Source organism: Tripterygium wilfordii, chromosome 16 (genome assembly GCF_013401445.1).
Source record: "Tripterygium wilfordii isolate XIE 37 chromosome 16, ASM1340144v1, whole genome shotgun sequence".
Lineage (NCBI taxonomy): Eukaryota > Viridiplantae > Streptophyta > Magnoliopsida > Celastrales > Celastraceae > Tripterygium > Tripterygium wilfordii.
The window spans coordinates 5191050-5214148 of record NC_052247.1 but is presented as its reverse complement, the minus strand read 5'-3'; the positions used below and the strand labels follow the sequence as shown (position 1 = coordinate 5214148).

Below are 23099 nucleotides of genomic sequence, written 5' to 3'. Positions count from 1 at the left end.
GAAAAAAATATTTAATTTTTTCAAAAGCATCACTTTTATTTTTCAACAAGTAAAAATAAGTAAATTTTGAAAAATCATCAATAAAAGTGATAAAATATCTATTTCCTCCACGAGTTAAAACACCCGCAAATTCACATAAATCAGTGTGAATTAAATCAAATAATTCGGTAGTTTTTGCAACACTTTTATGAGGCCGTTTTGCAATCTTAGCTTGACTACAAATTTCATTCTTTTCAAAAAATTTTGTCATCCTTGGAAATAATCTTAAACTACTCATGATTCCTACATATTGATTATTAATATGAAACAAACGCGCATGCCACAAATTAATAGGAGAAAACATATAAACAAAACCAGATGCTTTATTATCATCAACATTCAACTTAAACATTCCATCACTTGCATATCCTTTACCAACAAATAAACATTTCCTAGTGATTACAAATTGATCAGACTCAATAGTTTATTTGAAACCAGCTTCGTTGAGTAGGAAACACGACATCATATTCTTCCTCATTAATAGCATGTGAAGCACATCTTTGAGGGTAAGTACACGTCCAGAGGTGAAATTTAGCTCAACATCTCCACTACTAAGTACTTTTGTCTTGCTGGAGTCACCAAGCATTATTGACCTTTCCTCCTCAAAAGGAGTGTACTTCTTGAACCAATCCTTGTCATAGCAGACGTGCCTATTAGCACCAAAGTCTGCCCACCATCCTTCCACACTTTGAACCATGTTCATGTCTGTAATCATAGCCACTGAGGGCTCCTTGGTCACGTTAGCTTGCGAAGCAGGCGTACGTTTCTGGAATCTGCAATAGCAAGCAATATGCCCAACTTTGTCATAGACAAAACATCCATAATTTGGATTTTGGGAAGGAGGTCTCGGGTTTCTCCTACTTTGTGGTTTGGCTCTTTGCTTCATAGGCTTTCTATGGGGCTTCAAATTATCATTTCAGTAATCTCTATGAAATTTAGGATTTGCAGAAACTAAATTTACCTTTGTAGTGACGAAAATGTTCTTACTTTTGTTGTCTTCTTGTAACATTTTTGCATCTTGGCTCCTTGCCTCCTCCTCCACTCGAATATGAGTTGTGAGCTCCTCCACAGTCAAGTCTTTTTTCTTGTGGCGTAAGTTCTTTTGGTTGTCCTTCCAACTGAGAGGTAGCTTGTCTATAATTCCATAAATTCCCGCCATGATGAGATTGTCACACAAATTTATGCCTTTGGATCGCACCTCAGCTGCTAATAGTTGAAATTCTCAGGCTTGCTCCACCATGGACTTGTTCTCCACAATTTGGTATCGGAAGAAATAGGTAGCAGTATACTTCTTTGCTCCAGCTTCCTCGGTATCATATTTTAATTGTAAAGCCTTCCAAATCTTCGTAGCAGATTTATAAGTAGCATCATAATATTCATAGATTGATCCGCTAGGCAATTGAGAAGATATTGACGACAATTATAAGCATCTTTATCATCTTTATCACATTTTTCAAGATGCTTACCAAGATCTTCATCGTTCATCCCATCGACAGACCATTTGTTGGGATTCTTCTCGGTGAGGACATAAGCTACCTTGAGAAGGTTTAGGTAGAACACATCACCTTCCCTTTCCAACGCTTGAAGTTGACACCCTTGAAGCGGAATAGCTTCAAGTGTCCAACATTCTCGGTGGGCTTATCTTATGCAGGTTTCATGCTCGAATCTCCTTGAAATTTTTGGTGCAGGAGTACAAAATAATATAAAAATACAACTTCGACCGTAGTGGACTAAGGCATGGGTATCTCGCTTTCTTCAAGAAGATTTGAGCCTTCTGCAGTTCTTGCTTCAGAATAGGTGCACCAGAATTCTCTTGGCTCGACTCCTCTGGGATACAACAGTCGAAATCGGTCCTATAGCTAACTCAAACTTGCACTCAGTTGGTTAGCTCAAAGTCCCACAAGAACACCTTTTGATCTCTATCCAAAGAATATTAGAGAGGGTATTTCTTTGTAGAGAGAAGAGAGCTTGTGAGAAGTGTGTGTTTTGAAAGAGTTGAGATAGATGACTTTATATAATTATACAGGTTAGACTACATTTAATGACATTTAATGGGATTATACTTTAACAGTTGTAACATCTCAATAAATGCACATCAATTACACCCAATAAATGTACATCAGTTACATGTAACAGACAATCCCACTTAATGACTAGTAGCAAAACAATCATAACGGACCATGCCATTAATTACCCACACGATCCACAGGAACGCGCAATGGGTCGATCCAAATTAAAAATATGATTTATTATTAATTATCTTTTAAAATACACCAACACAAACTAATAACCAACAAACCCCTAGGACAATTGCTACAGACACGTTCTAATCCATAGTACTGGCAAAATGCATTTACTTACTCAGTTGTATTTTGAAAATGATAAAGATTTTAGTAGTTAGTTTCCTAGTTATCCCAACGATTGAGTTGGACGCACAGTATCCAAATAAATTCTTGAGTTCTATATGTCTCACATGATACACATAAAATCATTTGTATATAACTCAGCATTTAGAATAATTGGGATGTCAACTACTGTCGAATATGTTTAAATGTGTTTTCACATTGACCAATTTTTTTGAAGACAATAATAATAACGGAAGCACTACATATCCATAATTTTGATATCCATAAGTGTCCATAATCTAGGTGGCATGAGGAGAAGTGTGGGGGACCATTTAATACAAAATAGTCCCCCACATTTCTCCTCATGACATCTAGATTATGGACACTTATGAACATCAAAATTATGGACATATGTTATTTTTGTAATAATAATAAGTTCTACATTGTAGAAAGTGAGGTATACGCTCGTAGAAGATTCTATGTAAGAGCGCGACCCATATGTGTGACTTTTTATCTTTTAAGGGATAAGAACTGGAGACTCCGTCCCACACATGCTCTCACGACACACGCCGTGGAACACGACTACCGGATAACAAGGGTCCCACAGTGCCATGCACGTTACTTTAATCGTTTGTTTTGTTCATATAAAAAAACCAATCCACTTCACGAATTGATTACTGACCTGGACTTTTATACCATTTTCTCCCTCTTTTAACCTATCATACAAGTTTCATAACATTTCTTTCAATTTAAATATATACAAAAAATGTCACATCGTATCAAAGGTGGTAGAATTTAATCAATTCCCTTTCTTATTTTTTTCCTTTTATGATGACTACCTAAACGAGAAAAATAACAAATCATTTTTTTGTCTATTCAAATATGAGGGACAAATTCTCCATTTTTGATTATCTTCCTTTCTCTCCTCTTTCATTCCCCCAAATACTTCCATCCAAACACATCCCTAATGAGCTGTTAGTGAGCAGTTCACAAAAAGCCCACCCTACTAAAGCCCTTATTTAGAAAATTGTAGATTTTTTGAAAATAATGAATATATTAAAGTGGGATTTTGTGATTCTAATCAATTAATTATTGATACGTATCATAAAAAGCGAGTGGGTCGGATGACATGGGAAATTTTTGTAGGCTGAGGTGGGTCCCACTGGAGTGGGCTTTCTTAGGTAAAAAACTCTCTTTAGAAAAGTTGATGTTTGCGTGTGAAAGGTTGGCAGAAGATTTGTGGGGGTATAAAATATGAACAATAATTGCAGAAAGAAATATGGGATTTGTAAGGAGGAGAAGGTTTGGTTGAAATGGAATTTAAAACCCTAGTCATTTCATTCCCCAACTTTAGATTTTATCCGGATCAAACTTCACAACACATCTACAACCTTCTTTTCCGCTATATTTTCAGTTTTGCCATGATATGGTTTTTTTTATTAAGATAATACATGTTGTATGTATAAATACTACTTAAAATACTATACGAAACGGAGACAAAATAACTCCACAAAATGTTGAACGGTAACTTCAAACTTCCGCAGAGTGTCGGACAAAACATACCCCACATGAATCTTCTACCAAAGAACAAGAAGCGTTGTATTCGAGTTGACTCACCCTTGTCGATCAATCGGAAGAACAATGTGTCACACCAAACATGACTTGCACAGACTAGTTTTAATGTCTTCAATCTTACACGAAGAGAACCACAGCAAAGCCATATTGTCTTACAACGTATGGCGTCAAGCGATTAGGAGCCGACTATTCATCACCAATACAAACACGTATCATTGCATTAACATACCGCTCGGCCGAAAACATACTATACAACTCAATTAGATTCAATCCACAGATAACAAATCGCAAGAGTCTAAGCCAAACAGGCCTAAGATCCAGTCGACACTAGATCCACTAGAGTTAAGTCAAACTCGGAAGGCCCAAGGCACAAGATATAGTTGACACTAAACACATGAGAATCTAAGTTCAACTTAGTAGGCCCAAGTTAATTAACAACTAGGCCCATGAGCTACTAAAGCTCACTCCAGTAGGTTCACAAAGGCCCATTTATCCTTTAAAGGCTCAAAGACCATGCTAATAGCAAGCTCCTTTAGAGACCCTTGGGTCCACCCGTACAGTCAACATGTGCAGGTCACATGACCGAGAGCACTATAAATATAGGAGGTCTCCTCCTCATTAACTCTCTCAACCACTGAAGGTATCTCTCTAAAGGTTTTTCACTTCTCTCACTACAAACTACCCCACCGCTAACTGACTTGACCTTAAAAACTTCCCCGACCAACACCACACCGATGTCCAAACTTTACGGACAACATCTTGGGCAATCTTAGGTTGTCGAAAACCTCATTCAATACTTTATTGATTGTAGACTTTCGAGTCTACACTGATGAACAAGATTCAAATAAGTATATACGTTTTCTCCTACCTATGTATTTGGTATGTATAATACTAGGTTTGAACTTTTATATATATGTGTGTGTGTGTGTGTGATAGATCTAGAAGACTTTCGTCTATTTTATATATTATATTGTACAACGTTAAGACAAAAATATTGTATTCGATTAAACCTATAAAATTTTAAAAGAAGAAAAGAAAAAAGGAAGATGAAGCTGTAAAGGGAGTAAAGGACCTTCAATGAGATTTTCCTTTTTTGGGGAGCGTGGTAAGCACGTGGAAAACGGCGAACTTAGAGAGAAGGCTTATCCAAAATAATTGCCAGATCGGATATCATATCATGGCGAGCGTGACCGAGGAGCCGCGTGCAGCCGTCCCATTTGACGAAACCGCATCCCCTTGGGGTTCGCGCACGTTACGTTTCAATTATCTTTTACTATTTTCTTTTAGTCCAGATATCACAGCTCATCTACAGAATAATGTCGCCGATTTTATTAGAATCCCCAAAATATCCTTATTTGCCTTTCTATTATATGGGTGAATTAAAAAGCAAATATGTTTTTTTTTTTCAAAAATAATATATTAATATGAGAATTATTAGCCGCTCACCACTATTTATTTAAGTATACATTAGATAAATCTACAACCTATGTAATAGCCCAAAAACTTACAACCTATGTAATAGCCCAAAAACTTATAGACTCGAGATGACAATCAAACATACAACTTCTATAACCTATCAATTTCAAAAGTAAACATACTTACAATAATGATAGGGATCCCAACAGTTTGTATCCCAGTTATCCTAGTTGCTGAATTGTACGTATAAAATTTCATGTGTATCATATAAAACATGTGGAGTCCACGAATTCACTTAGATTCTGTACGTTCAACTTAGCAGCTCATATATCTTATTTGTGATAATTAAAGACATTTTTTCTTGATTAAAATTGATATATATATATCATATCTTGAAAAGATATACTTTACCCTAGCTAATTAATGCATGACAACCCAAAATGATAAATGAAAAATTAATTAATGACGTATCCCTAAGTATATGATGTTTCATTCTTTACATTTATTGTCATTCTTATCCAAAAAATTCAGCATTAAAAATCTGTAATTTTCATACGTGAACAATGTGAATAGAATCAAAAGATCCAAATCACAACAGCATGTAATTTTTTTTTAGAATATAGCTAAGAAATATATTATTGAACAATGAATACACATATTCCTAACTCAATTGATTGTCAACCGAAATAATTCTTGTTGGTAAGGGCATGCAAACTTATTTATTATTATGTACACTTTTTTGATATTATTTATTGAATAGTACAATTAGTTGAGTTGATTTTTATTATACAAAAATGGTCCTATGCTTAATGGGATAAGTCTATAGTGATCCTATGCACAAAATATTTTAATACAAGGATGGTCAATTTTTTTTTAAAATTTATGAATAAAATAATATTACTTTTAGTGACAATATTGAAAGGATAATATTGTTTTTTGCATAACAATGAAGACTTACTTTTTGTTGTTAAGGATTAGGTATTTAGGTATACATCACCAAATTTTGATTTAGCTCATTTTAAAAAAAATTAGTTTAGTAGAATTTTGAGCTAGAATGACTTTTTCGGCCCTGAACACAGTATATTTTATAAATTTCATATTTTTTTAAAGTAATATGCATTCTCCCATGAATCACGAACATCATATTTTAAGGTAAGAGGGAGGAGCACGGTGACAAGCCTCTTGCCTTTCCTACGCCTTCACTCATTGTTTTTTTTTCCCCTTATTTTTGTGCTGAATAAGGAATGTTTCAGGATTTCTTCACCACATCGTCTATGAAGGTGAAAATCTGGATCTTCTCATCCATCTATCATGGATTCTTCACCACACCAATTCTTCTTGTGTGTTTCAACGACACATAAGATGCACAGTGATGAGGCTCTTAGTCCTGGCAGAGATTGATATTTTTTGATGAAGAGAAAGTCAAGAATCTAGATACAATCCATGTGTGTTGTGTCAGTTCTATGTTTGTTGTTTAGTCTATCCAAGTTCATCCTCAGGACAGTGCTTGTCATCCCGGTGTTGTCCAGTATATTTTTTGTTGTTCTTGAATCCTGATGCCTACTTTCCTTAGTTTCGGTTTGTAATTTCTTAAACTGTTATCGCGGCACTAGGTGTGAATTTACTATCATGGAATGAATTATTGGAGCTTATACCTTTTTTAAAAAAGACCATATTTTCATGGGGTCTTGTAATTGTTTTTGGTAAAAATATTTACCTAGGGCGGGGAGATGTCTTTTTTTATCGAACCGATGACGACATGGTAAATTAGGTCAGAATCCAGCGCTGGCCACAAGAGTATTGCTCCCAGTGTGAATCGAACTTAGGATCTTTCTATTTTATAGAGTTTGGTCCCAGAGAGATTCACCAACTAGGCTATGACGCAAGTGTGGTTGTCTCGGAATTATATTTAAGTGATTATTATAGATTTTGTATAAGTTGATTTGTACAATTTTATTTTTCAAAAAAATAGTGCGAGAAAAATTAAATAAAAATATCCAATCAATTGAATTGATTTTATGTTCTTCAATTCTTGAACATTAAGAATGAAGATTATTATTTCTATCCATGATCTTCATATATTTTCTTATAATCAAGGACCAATTTGCTCGGATTTGGGGGCTCCGCAATTCCCTAAACTCTACAATTCATATCTAATGGTGAAGAAAAAATATACAAATTTTAAAAATGGAAAAACAAAAATGTGGCGTGATGTGGCACACTTCTCAATCCATTGGATTTCAATTGTAGACTCTACAATTTGAAACTAATTGCGGAGCCCCCTAATCCAATTTGTGCATGACAAACCAAACAATCAAATTAAAACCATCCGATTAATTGATTGATTTCACATGATTTTATTTGCTTCAATTATGCTAATTAATAATGGAAAATATTTATATAAATAATTTTCATATATATTTTGTAAAATTTCAAGGACAAAGAAAAAGACCTAGAATAGTAGAACTAAAAATTAGAAGTAGAAGAAGGGCAGTTACGTAAAAATACACGAGGACTATACGTATTCCTCTGTTTCTTCTCTCTCTCTGTCTCTCACTGTTCTCTCTCTAAATCTTTATTTTCCAGACTCTTTCTTTTTTGTTATATTGTATAATCCGTTTGACTGGTTTGAGGTTCCTTTGTTGAACGAAGCAGCACTAAACGAAACCTTAAAAACAAAATTTTCCAATTCGACTTCCACTGTTTTTTTTTTTGTAATGGGTTTCAGAATTCATGGAAACTCCACTAAAATCTCACCAGTTTAGAACCTAACACATATCTCTTCGATCCCTTACGCCCTCCTCAACATTCTTCCACCAAACATTATCTATTACTTGCTTTCTCTGTAAGTCTCTGCTCGCATTATCTTTAACTCCTTATTATTCACAAATTATCTTCCATAACACAGAAAAATGAAGAAACATATTGATTTTTTGTTTTGGTTGCTGGGTTAGTTCAGGACCAGTAATGGCTAACTGGGTTTGTTAGATTTTGAATTTTCTACGGGTTTTTGTGGTTTATTGATTGTTGATGTGTTTGACAGGGGAATCGATCGTCTCTGTTACTGAACAACCCTGTAGAAGAAGTGATGTGGTGGGATCATTTTCACTCCTTTCAAGTAATGTATCTGGATTTTAATTACTATTTGTATGGTTTGTGTAATTTTTTTTTTTGTATAAACATGGAAGTTTTAGGATCTAGAAGTCAAAAAGAATTTGCTCTGTGCTTTCCTGCTACATGGATTTCCTTCTTTAGGATCATGATCTCTATCTTTCATACTGAAATTTTATTGGGAATCTTAGACTGTTAGTTAGACTAGACAACTGCATTAGAATATGCAAATATGTGTATAATAAAAGGAATTTGTTTGTGTAAACATGTTTGTACATTACAGTTTTATAGAGGAAGAACCATAAGTTTCTAATTAAGGAATTTATAAGGGTGTGTATGTATAGAGGGTTTTTATATTTTTCGAAGTCAACAATTTTGGATGTTTAAAGCACAAATTCCTTGTGAAGAGTTTGGAAAAGTATAGGGAGGCCCTATTTTAGTAATGTTTGTGATGATGTTGTTTCTACTTCTATTTCCTTTTCTGTCTATTGAGGGAGGATTAACGTTATTATTGAAGATAACGATGAACCAACAAATAGCTGTGTAATTCTTAATTTTTGCCTTAATTGAAAAATCCTTCATGCCATAATTAGTACATGGATATTGATTTACAAAGAATAAGATGTTTTTCAGGAGCGTTTTTATGCTGAAACAAATGGCACCTTTCGGATAGTCATAGATATGGAAATTCCAGGTAAAAAAATAACTCTTCTTTTCTTTTATTTAGCTGTTCCGCAACTGTTTCAGTAAATAAGAAGATAACGACAATCTCCATTATTTTCCTAGTGTGATTGGTCAAGATGTATATGCGTTGTCTGTAAGTGGAGGATGAATCTCGTGACTTTTAAGGTTTGCTGTAGATTTAATGGTACAAAGGGAGTGAGATAACATCTTATCATACCAATGGAAAATGCATTTCCTAAGCAATCAAATCCATTTCTTTTGATCTCTTCTCCATTAGATTTGTTGCAGCCTTGAATGTGAGAAATTAAATCTGGAGGAAGTTGTGTATAAACAACCATTGATAATAAAAATCAAAGAAGCAGAAGTTGTTGCATGTCTCAGATCTGAAGAAACTCGGTATGTATACAATGCATATACGAGTTACTGCATGTGTTCCTATAGTTCTACGATTATTCTCTTTTTTTCTTCTCAATTTTCTGCTTGTGAATTGTTTGGTTTTGTATATCATTTTTTCCTCTTGGATAATCCTGAATATTTTTATGGAGGGCCCCTGATTATATGTGATTAGTTTAACTCCAGTTAGACAGTTCTTGACTGTACAGTTGCTTGTGTCTGTCTGATTCGATTAGTGGTGACGTGGAGGTGCTTGTGTGAGAAAAATCATTTATCCTTTTAGGAATTCGCGCTCATTTTTCCTTTTTTTTCCATTGATATATTTTTCTATCCCATCATATAATGGGAAATGTAACAAGAGTCAGGGTACAATTTGATGTTAGTAGTCATCTCTGAAAGGGAAATTGACGATATGCAATTGATGTTATAGTAATGTTGATTGCTCTTTTTTTGTGTGTGTTTGAGAATGGTAATATTGATTCTAATATGGACTGGCAGTAATACTCTAATCCATTCAATTTTCTTGGAGGAACTACAGATTCTGTCCATCTCAGACATTGTAGTTTCTAAAATTTTTTGCCTACAAGATATAGTTATGACATAGTAGAATGAGTATTGTAGTTTCTAAAAACTATCCTACAATATAGAGGTATGACATGGTATAATGAGTAGTCTCGGTGAAGCCTGAGCGATTGATCTTTGTTCGAAATAGGAGGATAGACTACATGGAATTGAAAAAAATGGTCCTTTCTTTTACGGTGCAAACAGTCTGTTTGTTGATATGAAGATTAAAGATATTTTGTGTCAAGGTCTGGTAATATCAGTTTGTAGTAAACACGAAGCCAGGGTTCATTTTGATTCTATCATCTTATTTGTTTGTTAGAAATATTCTTTTGGGAAAGGTTGGGACCTTGGGGTTTCTTTGCCTTTTGCTTTGTGTAGTCTTGACCTGCTTTCACTCTTCTACCTTCCCAACTCCTTTGATTGAAATCTAAATCATTAAGTAACCAAAGTTGGTGTCTATTTTATGTGAAAAGGATAGAGAAACAGAACAGTCACAGAAAGCAGTAATTGTGTGTGTAGTACTTTAATGGGGTTATCTATGTGGATGAAGTTTGATGTACATGGATTATGGCTAATTCAATTCAAAAAGATGTATTTATCATAAATTTGGTGGTTTCTTTGTGTTTTTTTTTTTTTTTTTGCAAAGTTCTTGGTCTCATTTTTCTTCTCATATTGTTCTGAAAAATATGGTTTTCTGCCCCCTCTTTACTGCAGGTAATAAGCTGACCTGCCCATTCAAGATATTTTTTTCAGCAAGTTGTTGGTCTTGCTTCAGCTTCTTATAAGTTGGTATACATCTAAACAAGCTTCGATGGTGTCAAACTCTTTCATAAGTTTGTTGGATTTGGAATCTGGGGACATGTTTAAGTTCCCTAAGTCACCCAGGGCCATTCCTCGGACAATGACTGCTCCTGGAATTATAGCTGATATGGATGGTGATGGAGGCAATGATGGAGATTCAGATGCTTCATTAGCTGAGAGTCGTCAAAAGACAATTATTGTGGCAAATTTACTCCCTATACATGCTCAAAAAGATTTGAAATCTGGCAGATGGTCTTTCGGTTTGGATGAGGATTCACTTTTGTTACAGTTGAAGGATGGTGTTTCTTCTGATGTAGATGTTGTCTATGTGGGGTCTCTAAAGGTAGACGTAGAAGCAAGCGAGCATGAAGAAGTTGCACGGAAGCTCTTGGATGAGTTTAATTGTGTGCCAACTTTTCTTCCTTGTGAACTTGAAAAGAAGTTTTACCATGGTTTCTGTAAGCAAAATCTATGGCCACTTTTCCATTACATGCTTCCGGTGTGCTCAAATCATGGCAATCTCTTTGATAGGTCGCTTTGGCAGGCCTATGTTTCTGTCAATAAAATATTTGCTGATAAGGTCATGGAGGTATTAAATCCTGAAGAAGATTATGTATGGGTTCATGACTATCACTTAATGGTTCTCCCAACATTATTGAGGAGGCGATTCCATCGTGTTAAGCTTGGATTTTTTCTTCATAGTCCGTTCCCTTCATCAGAAATTTACCAGACTTTGCCTGTCAGAGAGGAAATTCTGAAAGCACTGCTAAATGCGGATTCAATTGGTTTTCATACATTTGACTATGCCCGTCACTTCCTGTCCTGTTGTAACCGAATGCTGGGCCTAGACTATGAATCCAAGCAGGGATATATTGGACTTGAGTATTTTGGTCGTACAGTGTACATCAAAATTTTACCTGTGGGAATCCATATGGGTCGAATTGAATCTGCGTTAAACCATCCATCTTCTTCCTTAAAGGTCAAAGAAATTCAAGAACAATTCAAGGGGAAAAAGCTTATTGTTGGAGCGGATGACATGGACATATTTAAAGGCATCAGCCTCAAATTATTGGCCATGGAAAAGCTTCTACATCAACATCCAGGCATGCAGGGCGAAGTAGTCCTGGTTCAAATTTTAAATCCTGCAAGAACCTTAGGCAAAGATGTGGAGGAAGCCAAAAAAGAGATATATATGACTGCTGGAAGAGTAAACAGAGTGTTTGGTTTAGATGGGTATGATCCGGTCGTCCTTATTGATCGCCATGTCCCTTTCTATGAGAAAACTGCCTATTATGCTATGGCAGAGTGTTGCATAGTTAATGCAGTGAGGGATGGAATGAACCTAATCCCGTACAAGTATATTGTATGCAGGCAGGGATCTCCATTACTGGATGAAGCATTAGAAGTTACCTCAGAGTCTCCTCGTTCGAGTACTCTTGTTGTTTCAGAGTTTATAGGTTGCTCTCCATCTCTAAGTGGGGCAATAAGGGTTAATCCATGGGATGTTGATGCGGTAGCTAATGGGTTGGCGTTGGGAATGAGTTTGTCTGGCTTGGAGAAGCAGTTGCGGCACAAGAAGCACTACCAATATGTTAGCTCTCACGATATTGCCTACTGGGCTAGCAGTTTTTTGCAGGATTTAGAGCGAGCATGCAAAGATCATTACAGTAAACGTTGCTGGGGCATGGGCATTGGTCTCAATTTCCGTGTTTTGTCTCTTCCTCATGGTTTTAGAAAGCTGTCTCTAGACCATATTTTCCCTGCTTATAGTAGGACATCTAGAAGGGCAATCTTTTTGGATTACGATGGAACATTGGTGCCTCAATGTTCTCTCACTATAACCCCTGGTCCTGAACTTATCTCAATCCTGAGAAAGCTCTGCAGTGACCCTAAGAACACCGTGTTCATAGTTAGTGGCAGGGGGAGGAACTCTCTGAGCAACTGGTTTTCTGAGTATGAAAATCTAGGAATAGCAGCTGAACATGGATACTTTGTGAGGTATCTACTTTTTTTCTTTTCTTTTCTTTTTTTTAAATTTTAAATTGGAACCTACGAGTGGATCAAAGAAAAAGCCCACATATTTAGAAGACTAATATTTTTTATGACGCACTTAATTTTACACCATTACGAATTGGCAGCATACCCTTCTGAATACTGGTTTTCAAATAGTTTTCTGCTAAACTTTGTGCTGATTCCTCACGAAGGATTTGAGTTCTACTTCTATTATAGGTGGAGTAGTTCATCCAATTGGGAAACCAGTTCAGTGGCTGGAGATTTTGGCTGGAAGAGAATTGCAGCACCTGTGATGCAACTATATACAGAAGCAACCGATGGCTCCTACATAGAGACAAAGGAGAGTGCATTGGTATGGCAGCATCAACATGCTGACCCTTGTTTTGCATCTTGGCAGGCCATTGAGATGCTAGATCATCTTGAAAATGTCCTTGCAAATGAGCCCGTACATGTTAAGAAAGGCCAGCATATTGTCGAAGTGAAGCCTCAGGTACATATGCCCTATCTCCTGTTTCCTCCCTTTCTCTTATGTGCTTCTGCACTTTTGGTTTGTTGTTTGGTTCTGAATGTGGGCTTATTAATGTGCAGGGAGTGACTAAAGGGTTAGTCATGGAGAAAGTTCTGTCCACCATGTCAAGTACCGGTAAAGCAGCAGATTTTGTTCTTTGCATTGGTGATGATAGATCCGACGAGGACATGTTTGAGAGCTTATCAAACATCACAATTACTTCATCTCTCCATACTTCCCCGGAGATCTTTGCCTGCACAGTTGGCCAAAAACCGAGTTTAGCTAAATATTATCTGGAAGAGGCTGCTAATGTTTTGCGAGTGCTTCGAGGCTTGGCATCTGCAGAAGAGTTGAAGTCCATGAGTAGCACCGAAACAGTAGTCTTTTCCGAAAGTGGATGACATGCGATGCAATGACCCCCCGTTTGGTGCGCTGACATCAGTTGAATAAGAGCAGAGAAGTGGATACAGAATACCTACCTGGATAAAATGCTCTCTCTCTCTTTGTTTGTTTGTTTTTTGTTATGATACAGTGAGGGGATTCTCATGGAGTAGTTTGATTACAGTAGCTTTATATAGTTGATAGAAAGCAGTTGGAGATATGAATAGTTGAATACTAGGACTGGCAGGATTGCATAGAAATCATTGTTTTATTAAGTCTCTAGCTATACATGGGGGGAATGAATGGGCTGATGTATGTATTTTTCTGGTGTTGGATAAGATACCCAAGTATGTCATAGGAAATTTTACCAAATGGGGGACATTGTTTGGATAATTGGATTCATACATATACTGTTTTGCTCAATTTGAATACATGGAAGGGCCTTTTGTGTTACCTTGAATCTCTTTCTTCTTGAAAATGCATTGTTTTGGAGACACTATAACAATTGCTATCATAAGGCTTTCATTCTCAAATGAGATTAAGATTATTGACGATACTTTTTTTTTTAACGAGTAACTCCTCTAAGACACGGTCACATTAGATCTCATCTTATATGAGAAATCTTGGGAATGTGAGTCATCCCATCCTACATGCACCAGGCAATTACAGGAATTGAACCTCGCATTTTACAGGAATTGAACCTCGCATTACACGAGAAACCTCAGATACATGAGTCCTCTCGTCCTACATGCACCTAGCAATTGTAGGGCCTCGATCAATGGGGGTGACTCCAAAGAAATTTGTTGAACGTGAGAGTTGAACCTATGACCTCTTGCGTTTAACAAAGAGTTAATACCGTCAATTTATCACCCAACCAACTCCCTTGGAGTTCCAAAGACAGAGGCAACTTCATTTAGAAGTATGAGACAAATTGGGGTGCGCCTTCGCAACAAACAAAAGTCATGAGCGTTTGACTACAAGTCAACTAAGCATTATTCCCGACGACTCCTTGTATGATAAGTTGTTTCACAAGCATATTTTAGCAGAGAGGGAATCGAATCGAAAGATAAAAAGTGCTCGCTGTTCTTCTCTTTGAAGAAATCGATGAAAGAAATGCATTTCCGTCGGTTCACTGTCTTAATCGTTCTCGTCTTCACTGTTACCTCTCTGTCTCTGGTAATGATTCTTGGAACCCTGAGTCTGTACTTGTACCCTTTCCGTTTGGTTGCGGAGAAAGTAAAAATTATAGAAATTAAGTGAGGTGTTTTAAATTGATCGCTTTCTCTGTTTCCGATTGGTTCTATTTGCAGGTGCACGCGTCGAGTAAGCATCAGAGAAGGGGAATCGACATCAATTCGCCATTCGATACGGCTCTCGAAACTCTGCAGAAGCAAATTCGGTAATTTTATTCTGTTGCGAGCACATTTGTACATACCTAACAGTAGATTGCTTTCTATGCCTCAGTTTTTTAGCACTTTTTTTGCTCTTCCTCCATCTCCAGCTATAATTTCAAGAAGATTGATCTTCTCCGGCGCGCGATGACGCACCCTTCGTTTTCTGAAGAGAACAACAAGGCACTCAGCGTCCTTGGGGCTGATGTGATTGACTCATCGATCTCTCTGAGATTCCTTCAAAAAAACATAGATATGTCTTCCAAAGATCTCAACGAACGCAAATTGGAGATCTCCAAACAGTCATCGTGCGCTGTTGATGGGACACGGCTTGGATTGCACAAGGTGGTAAGGGTTTCTCCCAAGACCAATTCTACAGCTCCTGCTGTGGTTTGTGGTGCATTCAGGGCTATATTTGGTGCTATTGCTATTGATATTGGTAAGTCTGATGATGCTGGAGGTGTTTTCTGGGATGTTCATAGTGGGGATGTTGGACAAGCTCTTGCTTTGTGAGGTAGTTTTTATATTTCTAAGGCAATTTCTCTTTGCATTGGCTTTAGTCAACGACTCTGGTACTGTGTTGCTTATGATTTCTTGGTTCAGCTCATTGTAGATAGGGTTTGTGGCTACTTTGCGCTTTAAGTCTAGGTGTCCTTGGCTTATATAGTGTAACGAATGAATGGTAGTTATAGAGGTAGCATCTGTTGATGATGACCGATTGCACTCGTATTTTAGTTCTCCTTTGTTCTATTGTCGATATTTGTGTGATGGTTGAAGATCTGTCTCTGCCTATCTCTGTTTTGCCAGAGGATGGAAATTTAGTATCTTTGTTTGCTTTGAGATTGAGTTTAAAAGTTTCTGTTTGGAGTTGAGCCGTAATGACAAATATTATTGACAGAGAATGTTAGTTTATGCTATTGAAGAATAATTAAGGTTGCTAAATTCTTAGTGTTCATTGCATTGAAAAACCTTTTTATTGCTGATGTACAAATGGAATAGAACCTTTAAACTTTAATGTCTTTTGAATCATTGAGTGATGTATAATTCCTATAAGAGGAGAGTACTTGAGTAGATTGTTGGGAAAACAAATACAAAATTATGAGCTAGAAGAAATGGAGAGTAGAAGAAGATTAAATAAACGACCATTCTCTTATTCATGAAAACCTTAAATCTTCAGTTGGATTAGGATGGTTATTTGCTGGATTGGAACTCTAGGTGAACAAATATAACACTGTTAGGTTGGGAACTTGCTCCAGCTTAGGCAAGCATGGACCCTTTGTTTTTATTTTATTTTTTTCCTCAAGAGTGTAGATGCATGGTTGGACTTGTGCTACTGCTGGAACAACAGGTTTTTTCTCTGCTACTTGTAAATCAATCTTGATCAAAAATTCAAAATGGATAACTCACAAGTGTCTGACCACTCTCAATCCAAATAGTGCCTTCTTCCTATGATGAAGTGATGGTAATAACAAAGATATGGTGCTTTTGTTACTTTTCCCTCTCATTATTTAGGTACACCATTACATTATTGCAAAATGTGGTTGCTTCCTATATTGATGCATTGTCAGTGTCTTCTTTGATACTATAACTATCATTTGAGATGAAGTAATCTTCAACTACTTCTCGGCAGAAGACTTGCCAATTGCCATTTTTTCATCCACTGAAGGCTAGGATACATGCTTTCTCTGTTCAGTTTAACGTGAGAAAGTGTAGAATAGACCAGTTAATGATTTCAATCCCATTTTTTTCACTTACTAAAGCTATTTATTGTAACAGTTTGCCTGCTGTAGTTAGTATTTCAGAAGCCAAATATGATGGGTGTTAAGGAGCTGGTTTTCTTTCGGAATAGAATATGCATTTCGGTTTAGAAAATATCTGGGCCTCAATGGCAGGTTTATCCTAGGATCCTTCTGTATTTATTTGTTGAAAAAACAAGTGGATCTGTTTGATTTCTTCTTGAGAAGGAGATTCACTTCTTGGGAGTAAGGAGCAGCTGCAAATTTTTTAGATTATACATGTCAAGAGTCTTTAGGTGAGCAAAGAAGCCAATTGACACATTTTCTTTGGAGGAGCCATCGTGCCTGTTTGGCATGCGTGCTGTTAAGTGCCTAGTGGAATTATGACACCCGCAAATTGATGTTTTCCAATTGAACAGCCAAATTGGCATGCTTTCATGTGGTTTGGCCATTCTGTCTATGGAATTCCTTTTGTTGCACAATTCTATAGGTTTTTAGTTTTGTCGAACTTACGGCATTAAAATGTTGAGAAGTAATGGGGATCCAAAAAATAGTATCTCAATCCCAAATATGATGTGTGGTTTATTTTATTTTCAAATTAAATGGAAGGGGCTCTAACAAATCCACTCATTGTTAGGCATATCATATTTGTGACATTTGAGACACCAAAATTTTGGGATCCTTATCATTTTTGTTAAATGTTTGATTACATGAACATCTTGAATTGCCGGATCGTGTTCCCATTCCATTATTACACTGTACAGTGGGTTAAGAATGATAATCTTGATCATCTTGTGTAGTACAAAGAGAGCCCTTATGTAAAGAAATAGAGTTAAAATGTAAAGAAATAGAGTCAAAGTCAAACCTTGAGATTAGGTAAATTTAGAAGAAAAAAAAGGAGACAAAAGAAGAACCCTCATGTAAAGAAATAGAGTCAAAGTCAAACCTTGAGATTAAGTAAATTGAGATAAAAAAAAAAGGGCCAAAAGAAGAACTTAAATCAAAAGAATAATGTTTGAGACCCCCAAGAGATCCCCATTTAATATAGAGTGTTGGATGTGAAGTTGATTCTATCTGTGTGTTTTTAATTAATGACTATTTTAATATCACATAGGTTTAGGGGTTACAAAATGGAGACTGTAGCATTGTCCAAATCAAAAATAACTGAAGGGACTAAATTATAATAATATATTATACTAAATTACAATAACATATGCTAACATATCTCAAATTTGAGTGGTAGCACAACATTGTATCCGCGATGCAAGCATGTAAACGTTGATTTTAACTCCAAAATAAATTGCCTAGAATTTGATTGGTGGAAAATTTTGAAAGTAGCATATATGCTGGTTTAAATGATAGTATCTCCTCATTTGGTGCACAATTTATGTGAACAATTTATGGTCTTTCAACAATAAATTGTTGACAACAATCAAATAAGGATGACAACGAGGTGGGGCGGGGGAGGATCATGGCCGTCCCGTCCCTGCACCTCCAAGGGTATGCCCCATCCTCGGCCCGCAGGTCCCCATGCCCCTCCCCGTCCAGATTCAACATCTTTGAAAATTGAAAAATTAATTGTTGGTTTAAATGATAGCATCTCTCCGTTTGATGCACAATTTATGGTCTTTCAACAATAAATTGTTGACAACAACCAAATAGGGATGACAATGGGGCGGGGGCGAATCATGGTTGTCCTGTCCCTGCCCGCAGGTCCCCGTCCCTATTCTACATCTTTGAAAATTTAAAAATTAAATTGCACATTTTAGGATTTGAGTCCCCGCCCCGTCCCAATTCAACACTTTTGAAAATTGAAAAATTAAATTACACATCTTAGGATTTGAACTTGAGACTTCTAATTGGTAGAGTAATGGACTAACCAACATACCAAAGCTACTTTTATGTTTTACTTGCCAACTAATTAAAATATTATCTTTACATACCACCTATTATACTTTTAACACAATTAAATAATGTTAGTTGTACTTCTCAACTATTAATTTTAGACATATTTCTTTCAATTATTAAATACCAATAATTAACTTTCAATTAGGGTTTTGTGCTAAGGTTTAATATTTGAATTTAAATTAATGACTTAATAGTTAATGGGTATTGATTTTAAATTTTACATTATTCTATGAGCATATGGTCATGGCTTTAGGGTTTAGTGCTTAGGTTTAGGGTTGCCTTTAGGTTTTTGGGTGGGCCTTTAGGGTTTTGGAGATTAGGATTTAAGAATATAGGTCATGTTTAACTTAAGGTTTAGGTCCTATGTTTTTATCAATATCAATTTAATTGATTTAGGAAGAGAGACTAGAGAGTCATATTTAATTTAGGGTTTAGAGTAAGTTTTTATCAACATTTATTCAATCTAATTAAGAGTATGATAATATTATATTTAGGGACTTAGGGTTTAGACTTACCAAACAAGTTTATGTGTTACTTTGATTTAATAATAATATCAAATTAATATTTGTTTAGACAAATAAATATTTATCTATATTATGTTATATATATATATGAACATGTATAGCAGGCTGAGTTGGGAGGCATACCCGTCCCTACCCACCTCGTAGCGGATTGACCAAAGGGAGAGTCAGATTAAACTAGCTCGACCAGCGTCCCAGGAAGCTTAGCGAACGACTAACGAGTTCTCAAGCAGGAAGTTAAAACTAAACAGGCTATGTGCGAACGACTCCTGATTCATTCTTGAGAGAGCACTCCCATAAGTAACCCATAAGCTAGCCTAAAGCGGTCTCTATGCCCTTCACTTATAGTAAGTAAAGCTCGTTCCGCCCACCCTTAGTAAGCTCCTTCCTTCTTCTTCTTTCTCCTATCCCTATGGGCCCTTCTTTTTTGACTTTGACTCTGCTGGAACTGGCTTCTGTTTTGGATGCGCTTCTCTCTTTCTTTCCCCCCTGTGCCTATCTTGAATGAGGAATGGCAGGGCGGTCGCGTATATAAGAAATAGACTGCTTTTAGGTTTGGTTTAGGAGTTCTCTTTCCCTATCTGCTCTTAAGAGTGTGTTTGGATTGAGGGATTTGGGGGAAGGGAAGGGAAGGGAAGAGAAGGGAGGGGAGGGGGAGAGAAGGGAAGGGAGGGGAATGGAGACTATTTTTCCCTCTCTCATGTTTGGATAGATAAAAAAAAGGGAATTGGAAGGAAACTCTATTTCCTTTCCTTTCCCTTCCTTCCAAATCCCTCAATCCAAACACACTCTTACAGGTGCCGATGAAGAAGAAAGCCCTATAAGAGAATAGGACCACTTAAATCAGAATAGCATTCACAGAAATGTTCTAACATAGAGTAGAATCGAACATTGAAGAGATTAGTTGACAACAGTCAAAAGATGGGCGCCTAATTCCAATACAATAGGGGTCTATCAGTGCAAGTCAGCTGAACACCGTGATTGATGAGTGGGTAGGTAGGTCCCAGATCAAGGGCGGTGGTTTCTTTTAAAAAGAGTTTCTTTTAGAAAGAGCAAACTGGGAAAAGTAAGGGCTATCGCGGCCATTGCGCCCAAGACTTTCGAAGACAGCATTGAGACTATCCTCTGAATAGTCCTTGCCCTTTTTGGTCTTGAGAAACTGGGCCCCGTCCACAAGCCAGCCAGCCCCTACCCGGAAAAAGCTCCTCCATCCGTAATAGGATTCGGCTTTTGCGCTCAAAAATGGATTGAGCTCTTTCTAATAAAATCTCCGTCTCCGGTAGCTCCTTTCCCTTGTACTTACAGATGAGCTGTAAATAGATTTGTCCCCGCCCCGCACAAGTCTCGGGTCAGGGAAAATCCGTGTAGGGCGGGGCATGTCGGGGAGAAATTTCCATCCCTGCAATCAAACAACAATTTGTTGGCACAAAAATTCGGAATTTTTTTTGATAATATAATGCCCAAAATGAAATGGTTCATAAATGGACAATTCTAAGAAAAATTCCAACCATTTTCCTCTTATGACCTTGATTTTATTTGGAATGGCGATATTACCCTTCAATGGATTGAATGCCCATTCGTACATCTTGGAGAGAAGGCTCGCCGGTACCACTACTCAGATACGGCATGTGCCAAGTTCCAGAAAGGTGGTTGTATGAAAGGTGATTCGTGCAGGTCCGCTCACGGTGTTTTCGAGTGCTGGCTTCACCCTATCCAGTATTGGACTCCATGGTGCAAGGACAAGATGGGTTGTCGTAGACATGTGATGAGAACCAAGAAAAGATAAATCCTAGTTAGTCTAGTTTCCTATATTATTAGTATTTACTTTCAATTAGTATTTGTTTAGTATTTATATTCTTGTTGGTATTTTCTTTTAATTAGTCTAGCTTAGGTATAAAGTAGTTTTCTATATAGTTTTGGTCTTCTGGTTTGAGTAGGTTTTGGGTTGTTTGCTTTGGCTATATAAGCCGGTAGAGTTGTACTTATTTGGAGGTATAAAAGAAATTAAACAAAAATCGAGACTTGTTCTCAAAATCGAGAGATTTCTCTCAACCCAACCTTGTTCTTAATTCCATTAAGATCAAGGTTTTCATCATTAGTGCTTTCATTGAGAGAACTCGTCATGGGTTCTAACAAGAATCGTATCAAAGCCAACCTTCAAGCGTTTCGCATGGAGATTCTACAACAGTTTGCCCTAATCCAGGAACAGCTAGATAAGATTGACGACTTACTCATCAAGAACAAAGATGATATGAAAAAATTATCAATGTCTATTTTCGATGAAGAAAAAGAGGAAGACTTGAACGTGAATTCTATTGATGTAGGAATAGATGAATTATCGGTCCCAATATTTGATGATTATCCGAACAAAGGAGATTTGTTGCTGCAAGAAGAGATCAAGGTGGAAAAATGAGACATTATTCAACTAGCAAATCCTGACAATATTATGTTACTTGTTGAATATGTTGATTTTGTCATTCCCAACTAGTTTAGCAATGTCAAGAATCCTTTGCACTCTTTGATAATTGAAGTTGAGGGTTCTAGGAAGTATTGGTCAAAGACATGCTTCTTCTTATCGATGATGTTATTCTTGATAGGGTTTTTATTGCTACTACTATTTAAAATTTGAGGTCGAGTTTTATCCAAGAAAGGGAGACTAATGCAGTGGTTAAAAGCTGTTCAAGATGCAGTTTCATCCTTGTGGACAAGATAGTCTTGAAGAGGGAGAGAATGATGAGAACCAAGGAAAGACATGTCCTAGTTAGTCTAGTTTCCTATATTATTAGTATTTACTTCCAATTAATATTTGTTTAGTATTTATATTCTTGTTGGTATTTTCTTTTAATTAGTCTAGCTTAGGAATAAAGTAGTTTTCTATATAGTTTTGGTCTTCTAGTTTGAATAGGTTTTTGATTGTTTGCTTTGGCCATATAAGCCGGTAGAGTTGTACTTATTTTGATCAATCAAATAAATTAAACAAAAATCGAGACTTATTCTCAAAATCGAGAGATTTCTCTCAACTCAACCTTGTTCTTAATTCCATTAAGATCAAGGTTTTCATCAACATGTTTGCGCACTCACCTTAATAGATTGGTAATGGAAATGGATAATTTGTGCCAAAAAAAAGGAAATGAATTAGAGGAAGTGGGTTAGACTGTGCAAGGGAAAATAGGGACAATGCTAGAGACCCCCAAAAGTTATTCAAATCTATTTGACATTAAAATAACCATTGATTAAAAACACACATGTAGGACCCACTTCACATCTAACACTCCATATTAAATAGCGGTATTTTGGGAGTTACTTTTTGAGAGTCTTAAGCATTATCCTTTCATTAATTAGAAACCAATTTTGCTTGATTCAAGATAATCTTAAAGAAAATAAATTAATAAAATAAATAAAATAATCTAGTAAGAAATTATTTTAATTTATTTTAATATCTAATATATTTTATTTGAGTTAAAATGCATAATGCCACTGCATGTAATTTACACTACAATCTTAACACCATATATGCTACCAATAAAAGTATAACCAAACACCTATCAGCATTTCAACAACCATATATGCTATCATTTATTACAACCATTTATTATCTGTAATATATGCTACTGTCAACATTATCTACCAAACGGACCCTATATATGGTGTCTAAAATGCTAAAATTGTTTGGTTCAATTTATGTTGATAGCATATATTCTGTTTAAAATGCT

At 36.3% G+C, this 23099-nt stretch overlaps 3 protein-coding genes across 10 annotated transcripts; 2 read left to right on the top strand and 1 right to left on the bottom strand.

Annotated features, from left to right (window-relative positions):
* Positions 1 to 344: 344 nt before the first annotated feature.
* Positions 345 to 2030, bottom strand: LOC119981182. Its single transcript, XM_038824235.1, has 2 exons — positions 1001 to 2030; positions 345 to 812 (listed from the first exon to the last, which is right to left on the bottom strand). The coding sequence occupies exons 1-2, from the start codon at positions 1054 to 1056 to the stop codon at positions 464 to 466; spliced, it is 405 nt and encodes a 134-aa protein (XP_038680163.1). The 5' UTR covers positions 1057 to 2030; the 3' UTR covers positions 345 to 463.
* Positions 2031 to 7952: 5922 nt separating this feature from the next.
* Positions 7953 to 14289, top strand: LOC119980862 (probable alpha,alpha-trehalose-phosphate synthase [UDP-forming] 9). 8 transcript variants are annotated; one of them, XM_038823678.1, is made up of 8 exons: positions 7954 to 8220; positions 8419 to 8468; positions 9120 to 9180; positions 9273 to 9335; positions 9448 to 9566; positions 10842 to 12926; positions 13158 to 13431; positions 13530 to 14289. In XM_038823678.1, exons 6-8 carry the CDS (start codon positions 10939 to 10941, stop codon positions 13848 to 13850), a joined length of 2583 nt encoding a protein of 860 aa, XP_038679606.1. In that variant the 5' UTR covers positions 7954 to 8220; positions 8419 to 8468; positions 9120 to 9180; positions 9273 to 9335; positions 9448 to 9566; positions 10842 to 10938; the 3' UTR covers positions 13851 to 14289. The 8 variants fall into 8 exon arrangements, with proteins under 8 accessions (XP_038679608.1, XP_038679605.1, XP_038679606.1 ...); XM_038823674.1 differs by having other exon boundaries at positions 8419 to 8493; XM_038823673.1 differs by having other exon boundaries at positions 8419 to 8493; positions 9273 to 9354.
* A 542-nt stretch (positions 14290 to 14831) lies between these two features.
* LOC119980495 (protein NUCLEAR FUSION DEFECTIVE 2) lies at positions 14832 to 16163 on the top strand. The gene is made up of 3 exons (XM_038823208.1): positions 14832 to 15006; positions 15141 to 15229; positions 15332 to 16163. Exons 1-3 carry the CDS (start codon positions 14935 to 14937, stop codon positions 15732 to 15734), a joined length of 564 nt encoding a protein of 187 aa, XP_038679136.1. The 5' UTR covers positions 14832 to 14934; the 3' UTR covers positions 15735 to 16163.
* Positions 16164 to 23099: the final 6936 nt, after the last annotated feature.